General features: G+C 39.3%; 1 protein-coding gene across 2 annotated transcripts in view; it reads right to left on the bottom strand.

Annotated features, from left to right (window-relative positions):
- xpo4 (exportin 4) overlaps window positions 1-13,425 on the bottom strand; it is a 69,202-nt gene that overhangs the window by 10,343 nt on the left and 45,434 nt on the right. For both annotated transcript variants that reach the window (XM_082509502.1, XM_082509503.1), the window contains 6 exons: window positions 11,654-11,811; window positions 4,816-4,990; window positions 4,516-4,692; window positions 4,288-4,430; window positions 3,976-4,121; window positions 2,480-2,657 (listed from right to left, as the gene is read on the bottom strand). In XM_082509502.1, the coding sequence (XP_082365628.1) occupies window positions 2,480-2,657; window positions 3,976-4,121; window positions 4,288-4,430; window positions 4,516-4,692; window positions 4,816-4,990; window positions 11,654-11,811 (977 nt within the window). The remainder of the gene's footprint in view (window positions 1-2,479; window positions 2,658-3,975; window positions 4,122-4,287; window positions 4,431-4,515; window positions 4,693-4,815; window positions 4,991-11,653; window positions 11,812-13,425) is intronic.

Genomic DNA, 13,425 nt, shown 5'->3' with positions numbered 1-13,425 from the left:
CTGCGTGACGAACTCTGTATTCCTCGTCCACACGGAAACGCAAAAAAGGAGTTTTAAAAATCTCAGTTTTCGGTGATTTGAAACGCCGTTTCCGTGTGGACGACACAGCTGCGTTTACAAAAATACCCGTGTAGGTGCGGACGCAGCGTAAAAGAGTTAGTGGTTTATTTATTGCAGTTTACTTGTATTTGCTTAATTGTTTACTAAATGTTTGAGGTGTGAAATAAACTGCAATGGAGCAAAATATGGGTGTGTGTGGTTGGAGGATGTGTTTGTGCGTGCGTGTGTGTGTGGTTGGAGGATGTGTTTGTGCGTGCGTGTGTGTGTGGTTGGAGGATGTGTTTGTGCGTGCGTGTGTGTGTGGTTGGAGGATGTGTTTGTGCGTGTGTGTGTGTGCGTGCGCAAGGGGGGGCGCGAACATTTTTCTGTAAAACAAAGGGGGGCCCAGCGAAAAAAGTTTGGGAACCACTGCTCTAATGAGTCCATATAAGCAGACTGGCATTTGTCATTGATTACCAGAATTGGCAGGCCCACCACTGGCACGCTGTGCTTTTCACACACTGAGCAGAAGTGACAGATGTGAAAAGGTCTCGAGAAACCACAGAGAACGTCACGCTTGTAACCGTTTAACATGGTTCAGCATGTTCAGTGTCTTTATTTCTATCCATTTTGAGATGGCCAATAAATATACCAATGTTGAATATACAGCTCTGGAGGAATTAAAACGCAACAAGGAGACTATGGAGAGACTGTGTAGACACTTTATACTTATACCCTGTGCACAGGCATATTTAATGCCTGGCCATTGATTTTATTGTTAGCAACGAAATTATACCCCACCGCTACAGCAAAATGATCACATATCAGCTGATGATCCTCTTGCTGCCCGTGTGTTAAAGAGTAAGCTTCCCAGTCCACACACACACACACACACACACACACACACACACACACACACAATACAAAAGGACAGAGAGACAGAGGGCTTATAGCAGCTTACAGGAGGACAGTGCACAGTTTCACATTGTTTGCAGAAAACAAAACCACGCTGACATTTATGGGGCTGGGGTCGCCCGCTCGCTATTGGGAAACCTGATGCCATCAGCCACTCATATCTGCAATCCACCACACACACACACACACACACACCTATACACAATGAACAATCTAGAAAAGACAACAGCACCATGACCTTCAACAGACAACATCAGTGGCTGCTGTGAATGTCTATTGTCGTCACTGTGATCACACACACACACACACACACACACACACACACACACGAATGCCTTTAAACAGACGAGCATCCAGTGCAATGATAAAGCCTCCGAGCAGCCCAAGGCTCCCAACACTGCAAGCTGCACAGCTAATAGATGCTAAAAAATAAATCCTATCCGGTAACAGCTCCTAGAGCTATACTTTGCATGCTTGAGCGTATTTAATTATCTGCTGGTGTATTTTTAGCACCAACATTTTGCACTAATGTACAACAATCCCAGAGTAACAACAGTGCGACACAGAAACTAGAAAAAATGACTGAGGTGCTGCCGTCGTAAAAGAAAAAAAGCTGGAAATATCAGCCACCCTCAGTAAAAACTCAAATATTTGTGAATTACACTGATGCATGTTTTGTCACACGTGTGCATTTATATTTAAAAGAGTCAAAGGAGCTTGCAAAGAAAAGCGTCTGGACTTCTTTAAGTTACTTGAAGACGTTTCACCTCTCATCCGAGAAGCTTCTTCAGTTCTAAGGTCAAATGGTGAGGTGCAAGCTCCTTTGACTACGATGACCTGGATGACTGAGAACCTTCACAGATATATTTAAAAGAGTTTGTCTGGACCGCCCAACATTAAACTATCGTATTACCACAGTACGTGTTCCTGTGTTTTTACAGCTCCACATTCAGACCTGAGTGAATGCAAAGAAACGAGCCCACCTTTAGATTTATGGGACAATAACGGTGACAAACTTTGCGTCCAACTAACTCCTGGCAGTGAGGAAACTGCACGTAGAGAGGGAGGCTTAGACTCAACACACAGTTTAATCTGTATGAGTCCAAAGATGTGATATCAGAATTATAAACCAGCAGTCAAAATGCAACAAAAAGCACAAAGCAAACAAAGATTCAACGTTTCTACAGTCTGGAGCTGCAAATTCTAACTTTTGAAAACAGCAATGAATGTGAGATTTAAGCATCTCAGCTACTCAGAAAAAATGGTTTTAACATGTGTGGGTCCCCGACTACTGGGCAACTACTTCTGCTGACATCTGAAGACACAATGACAAAACTCTCAGACAGCTGCTGGAACCTTAAACAGATTGTTGTCTGAACAGCTAAGCCAGAAGAGCAAGTAACAGCGTACCACAGCTCAACTTAAGATACTTAAATTTTTAAAAACATCTGAAAAAAAATGTGAAGGCTATGACAAAAAAACAAAACAAAAAGCAAACAAACATGAAATAAACAGAGCGCAATACCTGATCACAGAGTCTGTGCGGTTGCAGCCCGGTATGGACGAGGCCTTTTCTCCCGGTGAGCCGAGGATCTGCAGCGTTGTATTGATATCCACCTCTGTTGAGTGTTTGATGGAGAACTCCATCACCTCTGAGGGGATCAGCGGGGTTTCACCCTGAGGATCGTCTGCTAGTAGATAACCTAAAGAGCACAGACAGGTACAGGTAGCCACGTTGAAGCCTGCTCATTTTACTATGAGGGTAAAAGTGAAGTGAAGAAAAATTAACAGTTTAAGCTCTAACTTTGGCTTTTGTTTCATTTCCAGTCTTCTATGTTTGTAACTGGAACATTTTTTGCTCTTAGACTGTTAAAGGTTGGACTGTGATATATTTGCCAGAACATTCAATTTTTTTTAAAGATGGAGTGTTTAATGAACCTTCTGATGAAATTATAACAAAAAAATAAATGATTATTTATTGTGTCAGCCCCATAGACTCCCATGTTAAATGTTCTAACTTTACCACAGAAAAAAAAAACATGTTTACAACCTGACACAAGAATACCATTTTGGTCTCTCCAACTCATTCTTCCTTGATGCTAACAGTACAGGGAATACATTTTTATATACCCGACTTACGCTGTAGCTGCTTTAGCTAATAGGTGCACTGAAATAGGTCGCCTTATAAGGCAGTCACCTTCATTAATCAAATGACTGGGGTCTTAAAATGTGCTTATGGTGTTGGTTACGACCCTAAAGCTAAACTAAAGCTGTCAAAATGCAAGCTAAACAATTAATTCATTTAATTCAAATTAATATTATAATTAACTGCTAATTAGCAACTATTTATCAAAAATAAAATATGAAAACGGCATTGGTCATGTCAAAAACAGGCACAGCTCTACTTTCTCAGGGCTAGGGTGCTAATTGTTTGTAATAACTGAAAAGAGACAAATTTAGTGCAAAAAAAGTGTTGCATGCATGAAATACACTTACTCTGAACTCGTTTTAAAATTAGATTTGAGAGAAGAAGAAAAAAAAGGAGTCTCCTTTTGGGACACTTGTCAACCCTGCCTGAATGGTAATACAGAGAAATTCACAATAATGGCTGCAATATTTCATTAATTAAACCCACAGACTGGGTGGGGTTCTGTTCTTCTGTCCTACTAACACATAAAGCCATTAAATGGAAAAAAGCTGCACTGGAAAAAACATTTATGAGAACTTATTAAACAGCCATATTCTTTTCTACGAGAACATCAGATGGCTTCTCATTTACTTTCTCAAAGTGTATTCAATACTATGTGTGCATGTATTATTTTTGATCTTGGGAAGTTTGCACTGAACCCCAAACACTGGGAAACTACTCTCTACTCTCAGAAACAACCACCGTGAGGTAATGCAACAGTGCTGGATTTACAGTAACTGCAGGTTCAGAGAGGAGGGGGGAAACTGTATAACCACACACAAACGCAGTATGAGTCAATCTGTTTTTCGTAATATTTCTGTCCTGCTGCTGACCTGAGACCAGTATGAGCCAGTGAATGTCCTCATATAAGTCATCCAGGACTTTACGGTCCACTGATCCAAGGTCAGACGAGGCCATAAGGTGCTGCTGGGTCCTCTGCAGCTGGCCGTGCAGTCGTGTTACTCGGTCCTCCAGCAGGCTGCAAACAGGTCAAAATGGAAATATAAAAATAGAAACACAAGCAGTGCAGCACTTAAAAAAAACTGAAAGAATACAAAAAACTAACCAGATAAAGAAACAATCACCAGATCTGTAATCTGAAAGAGGTCACACCAGGTCGAGCTGGTAAGCTGCTGTGTGTTTACCTTGTGAGCAGAGGGATACAGTGGTCAGCTGCCACACGTCCCAACATGCCAATGCTGGACAGCTGGTCTGAGAACAGCTCTCTGTCGTCTTCCTGCAGCTCGTTGATCTCTTCCTCATCGTGAGAGGAAATCCCGTTCACCGACTGAGCGTGGTTCAGGAAAAGTGTGAGATAAATAACATGTTGCCGAGTCCAGTGTTCTTCGTGTACAGTAAAGAAAAAGGCTCACCAGGTTGCGCGTGCCGTCGGGAGCTGCCAAGTGACACTGGATGTATGAGTTGAAAACTTGGATGGCTGGCTGCACGAAGCACCCGCGAGGGAAATGCTCCTCGTCCTGCACGAGCGTTAGCCACGACTCCAGCAGCTTGTCATAGGCCTCCATGTAAACCATGTCATCCTTATCCAGCTGAAATTTATTATAAATTCATTTTAAGCAAAATTGGAAGGCCTGTGAACACTTATTACCGCAAAGTGAACTCTAAAACCTTTCTCTGAGAACTGGATTCGATGAAGAGGGGTCGAAACTCACCACTTCCTCCAGGGCGGCGCTGCGTCCAAACGAGCAGGTGAGCAGCGTGAGGCAGTTGATGAAGGAGGTAAAGAGGTCGCTGGGCAGTGCCGTTAAAATACTCCGTGGGAACATGGTGATCAGATTGGAGATGATATTAGAAATGCCGACTGCCTCCGAGTCCTCGATCTCAATCCTGAGAATGAGGATAATAAACTTTATGAGCTAACAGAGCTACAAATATGCAGCAGATTCATCTTTAAAGCCATAAATCAAGGTTTACTGTATCTGCTGTGGGAATACCAGCAGAAAATAAATGAAAGTAAACGTGATGCACATTTCAAACACTTTCAAAAAGCATCTGTTTAATTTTCAGTTAAAATCAGTGCTTTGGCCCAAGGAAGGCCAGTTTCCACTCCACAGGGTGAGGCTGAGGCCGAACTGGGGGTCACTTTCCGAGTTTCCCTGCTGGTGACGGAGGTTTGGAAACACACATGAAAGTTGATCCTTAACCAAAACTCGTGGGCAACTTGACCCCTGAGCTGTTTTCCACAGCTGCATCGGAGGTTATTTTTATAGTGTTTCAGCATCAAACACCACCACGCACGCACGCTGCAAGAATTCAATTTCAAAGAGCATTTTGTCATCAGATTGCACTGTGAAGCATGCCGTGACGGGACACACTGGAAATCATACTTTCCTCACATGCTGAATTCTGAAAATGAGATTTGAATGGTTTTAAATCAGTTTAAAGTGGGAAGAAAAAAGGACACGTGATAATGTCTTATTTCAAAAGGTTGTCAAAAAGGCAAAAACAAAACAGAAACAAAGGCCTTTAAAATTTTATTGTGTGTTAAGAATTTTGAAACTTATGGCTGGCCATTTATCCAACTCTGAAATATGTCCCATCTTTTATATGTGAGTTTTATGGGGGGAAAAGAAGCTCCACATGAACAACATAACTGATGAAACCAGGCTGGAACGGTTTCTCCAAAAAAAACAACAACTTCCTACTTAAAAGCAATACTTCTCTACTTAATAACAATAATATAAATAAAGGTGTTGCAAAGGGAATTTTATATACAGTATCTTTTTAAAACAACATCCTCGTGTCAATTGTGAGCATGAAGGCTTTTTTAAAACTAGCTGTACTGATGTTAAAGAGTTTTTGAAATATTCTGATAATATTTAATAATTATATCTCAACCAAATCATGTAGTGAGCAGGACATTAGACCCTCGTAAACTTTACAGTGTACAGACATGCTTGGCTTGCTACCAACGAGTGTGTTGGGCCCTTTATACCATGCTATAAGCTTTTGCTTACCCGATGTAATAAATGTCCAATTAAAGTATAATGAAAAGCCGCAGCGCCACTCCAAACCACCCTGAAGATTTGTTTTAATGTATTTGCACCTTCCTTGTGTTGCCTTTGCATTTGAGCTGACACACCTCTCCACACTCAGACCAAGTCAGAGAGTAACATTGTTAGAGAGCCTAGCCAAGGCCTCTCCGATGGACTTAAATTGCGAGCAGAACCGTTCAATCGATGTAGCTCGGCCGTCCCTCTCCACATGGTTTTCCGATGAGGCAACTGGAAAAAAGCTCCAAGAATAGGTCATTACAGTGAGTGAGAGTTGCTGAGAGGAGGAAAAAAAGAAAAACGATAGAGACCCCTCCTCACTTGGTCACATGGTTCAACAGCGAGCATGTGTGTGCATTATGTGTCTGATCTGCACATACAAGTGCACCAATTTAATTCACATCAGAACCACAGTGACCTCACATACACCCACAATTAAATAGAAAACTTTTCTAGTATACTGTTTCAGACCCATGTATCACTTTGATGCAAAAACCCTAATTAAAAACATTACTGTGTTAAAATTCTTTTTTTTATATATGGCGACTTCTATTAATGGTTAATGCTAACATAAAGAGTGCAAGCCTGGTTACTAAAATTACCACCAAACTAAAGTATTATTCAGTATAAATATAGAATAAATGTAACTAAGTAAATGTGGGTTTTTTGTATGAATTGATTTTAAGCTTGTTTGGGCTAAAAACTAAAAAGTGATAAGCTGAAACTCAGTGAAACAAATGCTGACTAAGGTGAGTAAACCTATTCACATTGATCTTAGATTTCACGTATTCAAATATTAATCAGTGCCTTAAAAAAAACAAAGTATCTGATTGACAGACTTTGGTATTAAAGTCTTATTAAAGCGAAACACTTGTGATGCAATTTGCACAGAAACTCAAACCAGCAATTACAGTACAAAAAAAATCAAATAAACTAAAGCAAGAGTGTCGTTTTTAAAAGGAGTACAGGGCTTGGAGTGATTCCACTGTTTTGTAGCCAAAACAAGTCAAATCGAGGTCGAGGTCCAAACATATCAGATTTTTTGCCAAGACATAAAATCTTTAATTATATTCTAAAAAGACCTGGAAGAGAGGCGGAAACCTAAAAATAGGAGTAACTGGATCTCATCTATTGCCTTATTTATCCTCTTATTGTTAAAAGCAGCTGCACTCTGAACCAGACTGCACTTCATTGGAAAGAAGAGAATTAAAACAGTCCCAAGAAGAGAATTAAAACAGTCCCGGCTGGCACAACGACAAACCTGAAACCCTTCCTGAAGCTCATCGACATTCTGAAGGCCGCTACAACTCAGAAATTTTTATTCTGGAAATTTCATCAACTGATAATAAAATATAAAACCTTCACTCATTTCGTTTAAAAAAAAAAAAGTCCAAATCTGGGTCAAAATTATTTCTCACAAAGGGCTCAGTAATAGTTTGAAATAACTTAAATTTCTCATCAATGCTCGCTACAACACGAAAACAGGTCCCATCTTCATTGAAACATTCAAGCATTTAACCTTCTCAAAGTGATTTAAATTGGGCAATCAGGCTGCAGGCATTTTTAGGGTTTTCAGAGAGAATAGGTTAGGCATCGCTGACCTAAAGGTGAAAGATCCAATGCTAAAATTCTGATGAGGCATATTACCCATAAAAACTAAACTATGCTAATTATAAAAACCTCTTGATATCTAATATTTTGAATTTTCCTAGAGAACAGCTAGAGTACTTGAAATTTACTAGAGAAATATCCTATTCACATTTAAGAACAAACATAAGTCAAGAATATTTGAATTTATAGGACTCTCACAGCTTAATCACATGTGTCCTTTAATAGTTGTGGAAATTCATTCTTCCACTTGACAGTTTTTCTTTTCATTATAACATTATAATATAATTTTTTTTAAGTGCCATCAGTTTTACAAAGTGAATCTGTTAAGAAAATCCAATTAGAAATCATCAAAACACTGTTTTAGAAAAAGGTTTGACTGGAAACATTTTTTCTAAATGCTGCAGTTTATAGATAGTTTTCATTAAAAACAGTCTGATTAAAGTGGAAGGTTGAAATCCAAGGTTAATCCAGCCAGGATGCTAACTAAGCGAGAAAAAGATGAATCAGTAGTTGAATTATCTGCAGCGATCGTTGGGTTTATCAGTTTGTTGCAGAGAAGATGAAGATAAGAACTACGTGTAAAGGCCACTGTTGTAGGTGAAGGATACATATTTGATCATTTTTGTTCATATAATCTCTAATGAAAGTATACGAACTGATCCAAAACATAAGAAGTAATCAGGAGTTTGGTAAGATCCAGCACCTGTGTTACGCACTCAGCAGTGTGTAACACCGGCTCTCCTACACTACAGATCCACTGAAAATATTTGTCCATCGACTAAAAATGTATTTTTTCTAGAAAAAAGAAAATGACTTCAAGGTTGTTCCAGTGTGCGGATTTTCTCGTTTGCATTTTGAATCATAATCAATTAGGCAAACAAGGAATTTGAAGAGAACACCTTGGACTTAATGTTTTGGTTCTCTGTCATTTTATAGACTGATTACATTAATATAAACTGAAGAAGTAAAAACAACAAAACAACTATTTATACTGGGACAAGGCTCAGACCGCCACTGGTTTCAGCCTGAAACCCAGCTTCAGCTTCTTAACCAGTAACTCTTGTCCCACCCTGCTGCTAAAAGATGGAGAAGTAACCTCTTTCAGTGCATCCTTCCCAATCCCAAAACACACTGATTGGCTGAACCCAGATGCAGAGACAATCAATAGCCTCGCAATATTCACCACAAGATCACAAGCTCTACACCTTCACAGGAGCACTGCTAACAAGCAGGTTCCAAAACAGGAACCCCAGACAGAGGAAGTGCTTTGGTTTCCACACACCTGCCAGCACAATTCATTGTGACAGCTGAATAGAGTCAGCCAAGGAATACAGCATAAATTAGAATATGCTTGCATATACATTGGTCTCCGCTTGGAGATTAAAGAGGGCTTTTTTTGTTAGATGTGGTCTTATCCAAAGGTAGACATACACACTCGCAGGTTACTCTGGTAATAAATCCTTGAAACCAGACTCCCAGATTATTTTGTTAGAGAATGTCACAAGGCAAGCGCTGCATTACCTCTGACTGGAAGCTCTGGTTACGGAGTCATGACTCAACCAAAATTACAACCCTATAGGATGTGGCTGGAAACATCTGTAGTAAAAAGGCTGAAAAAATGTGAAGCACTGAGGCAAGCACTGGCTTCGAGCTGAGCTCCAGGAATGAAAAACATGTATAGACTGCACTGATAATAAGCTGAACGCTGGAACACTCAGTTTAGTCTAGTGGAAGCTGCGCAATATTCTGGTGCATCTCTTTCTTTACAACTAATGAAGACACAGTACTTCTGACAACAGAGCAAATGCTACCTCCAGCTTTCACATTAGCAAGCAATAGTAAAGACATTTCGATTATAGAATAAGATGCTCGACTGTGGCTGACCAAAAACCTTAAAACAAAAGCTGCGTTATCTCACCTCTACACTATGGAAAGTTAATACTAACAATTATATCATAAAATTTGATTGAAAAATGTGCTATTAAAAAATAAAATCAGGCTTATTTTCCTTTTTACATGATGTATCCTTTTCGTTTTAGTCCTCTGTTCATATTTTGACTTCACGCTCTCATGTTGATGGGTTGGATCGGTTAATTTAATTTAAAAATACAGATAAAGCAGGCAATCTGATTGAAACGATGTGCAAAATCACTCAAAATAGTCGCATTTACTACATATAAAACATCCACGACAGCAGACGTATCTTCTTACAGTTCATATGGTCTGTTGTGATTTACATAAACCCTTTTGTTTGCTTGTACTTAGTAAGAATCAGGTTTTTCAAATAAAAACAAAAGGTTTTAAACTGTAGGGAGAGAGATGCTAAAAGGGTTTCAACACGAGCTGCCCAGCTGGAATAGGCAAGCAAACCACATCAGTTTTATTACAGGGTCAGGCAGTTCTGTATTAGATTAGAGGAAGACTATAAAACTGATACAAAAAACACACCCATACCCGGTATTTTCCAGTGTTCGAGAGCTCGCTAATGTCAGTTTTTGTCTTCTTTGGTTAAAAACGTGTCTCCGTGAGAAGAATAAAGGGATAATTTAATCCACTTCGACGTAAATTTAGTTTAAGAGGAATCTGAGAAACATAAGTTACTAGTTTGCTGCATTTGTCACTGAACTGGAAGCCAGTTTCCTGCAGAGCGCGCAGATGCTACAATCAGAGGCTGTTAAAACAGAGACTCAACAAGCAATTACTTCCTGTAAATAAAGCACAAATGGTACAGTATGAGTCACGCTTCTGCTGACGTTGGCCTCCATCACTTGTTGAGTCTCTAAATTTAAGAAACATGACAACCTTGAGATACTGGGGGGAGATAAACAGCTTTTGAGGCTGTCACCAAGGATAATGTAACCACAACAGTGCTTGCTGCTACTGTTTTGTGCATAATGTGCTGTATTCAGCCGAAATGAACGCATTTTAGATGGAGTATTAAAATTAAATCTGCAGAGTTTCAGCCTTTGTAACACAATGCTCTTCCCAGTTCTCTCCTGGTTTATCTGCTTAACCATCTGTGTGACTGATGTAGATAAAGGTAAATAGCTTTTACACTGTAGACACACTTTATTAATGGAGCAAGACAAAGATCAATTGTAAACTCAGTAATTCACCCTTAGATGATTTGAATGCTTTTAATGTGTGTTAATGTTAATGCGTTTTTTTTTAAGTTTACATATTTTTGGAAATGCACGTGCACAATAGGAATTATTTAATAAAAGGAAACATTTATTTGGTGCAGCTCGTGGTCAGTGTGTATTAACCTTGCGATCTATGGGGAAGCTACTTTAACATGGAGCCTACAGCACAAAACTTACTTGTTATTGATAACAACGCTCTGTGCTTAAAATTTAATGCGGAAAGAGTGGTCACCATAGAGACTGGCCCAACTTAATGTGGTTTACATTCAGCAGCCTGCAGCACCTGATTAGCAAGTTAGAGTGCATAATTGAAAAGAGTGCATACTTTGCAAAATCTAATGTGTTTTAAATGGCAAAGCTAACATGCTCATCTTAGTAGGTACAATAATCACCATGTGGAGCAGATTAGCAAGCATGCAAGCTAACCCTTTCTGAATAACCAAAACAAAATGCAAAGCACAGATAAGGCTGATGGCACTGGCAGGAAATTCTGACCTTTACTTGGCTTGCTATCATATTGTGGTTTATAACTTAAATCCTTCACAAATCAATGACATTCAACTGACCGTCGGACATTACGATTCTGCTAACATGGCTAAAACATCAATGTTTCTCAATAACAAGAATTCAATTTGGTATCTACTTTTGATACATTTCTCCATACCTGTGCCAAAATTCGACTTCAATACCTCAACACAAGCACATAAACGAAGACTACTGCAGTAACTATTATAGTCACTCACCCATTGATCATACTGAGCAGCCCCTCCATCAGGTGGGCCAGGTAAGAGATCTGGGCGTTCTCATCTGGGAATACAGGCCCGTGCATGGAGGCCAGCTGGGCCAGGCACTGAAGGGAATCCTGGGCCATGTCAGAGTCCTCTCGAATCTTCCTGTGTACCTGAACAAGAGGAGAATTTCTTTTTATCATTGTTTTTAAAGTAGAAAAGCAGAGCCTTCGCATAAAAAGGACAGAACCTCTACAATAATCAGTCCACAATGAAGCAGTGAGTGCTCTGGATAATGAAGTACTCCTGTACAGCAAACGTACGGAAAACTGCTGAACACCGTCTGTCAGCTTTAACAATTTAGTGAAGAAGAAAAGATGATCTTTTTCATCAGTCTTCATCAGCCAAAAGGAAACAAAAGTTTCTTTTGGACTACACATGATCAAATATTAATATAACCTAGAGAACAACAATCTTGAGCAGCGCTTGAACACACTTGACCTGCCCATATGGAAAAGAAATAGAAAAAACTTATAAAAGCCTTGCATCAGATGTGGACTACTTCATATAGTGACTCATAGAAGGCTTATATGATTTACTCATGAAAGTGGCCACTTTCATATATTGTTTTAGGAAGTGTCCAAAACATACAAGTTTCATTTATATAATTTTCTAGGGATCTTATATCTGTTTTCACTCTTGTATGCTTTTCATACAAGTTTCACACAAGACAGATACAAACTTTATAAGATTTATATAAATCTTTTCAAAAATGGGTGGGCTCGGCAAAACCTATTAGTCTTATTTTCTCTTTCTTTTAACTTAGGAATGGTATTCCAGTTATTCAAAAGTCATTGCAAATTACTGTGAAATTATTTGTCACCTAAATTTCAACAATATTATTTATTAAAATTATTATTATTATGTTCATCGTCAGACCTTTCTGGCAGGTTCAAGAACAAAAGCCCACGATAAGTGTCTGACCAGTAAAATGTAGTCTGTTCCTAATAACAAACATGACCAACCATCCCAGGCGAGATTGTTGTGGCACAACCAAGTGACCTGTAAATATACTGACCTGTAATATTTTCATAAAAGACAAGCAGCACGCAGCATTCATGAATACTTAGACCGACCGTTCACATCCTCTATGGACCATTTTCTTAGATATTTTTTAATGACAGCGCTATTGACAATATGTCTTACCCATCAGAAGTTTAATGATAATGATTTCTGAAATAATATCTAATCAATGTGTGACTGTTATGTCATAATTAAACACTGCCCGTGGCATTCTGCATTTTAATAAGTTTTTATTCTTAAAATTAAACTGCAATGTAACAAACACCACTTTGAAATAGAAATGTCTCAGGTCAAGAATAAAAAGGTGAACCTGCCTCATCCTCCTGTCCCCAAAAGCGAAAAAAAAAAAAAAAACCCATACCAGCTGATAACCTGCAGGATTTATACTCACTGGTGTAATCCCACTACACAGCACACTGAAGCGTCGTGAAATGGCGAATTGATTGTGATCTGTCACTGTGACCCAGGTCTCAAACAAACAATGGCTGAGCAGCCTCAATCAAAATAGAAGAGGAAGAAACAGACTCCTGATGGGGGAGAAAAACAACGAAAACTAAACTGGATGATTCCGTCTCAGTTGCGAGCTTCCATTCAGTTGTGGGATTCGAGGGTTGGTTTGTTGTTTAAGGTCACACTTCAGCAAGAGAAAAAGCATTATTGGATTTGACTGTGCATGCAGACAGGCAAGTGTATGGCAAAGCAGC

Source organism: Aulonocara stuartgranti (assembly GCF_965226115.1).
Source record: "Aulonocara stuartgranti genome assembly, chromosome: 16".
Classification (NCBI taxonomy): domain Eukaryota; kingdom Metazoa; phylum Chordata; class Actinopteri; order Cichliformes; family Cichlidae; genus Aulonocara; species Aulonocara stuartgranti.
This window is presented reverse-complemented; position numbering and strand designations above follow the sequence as displayed.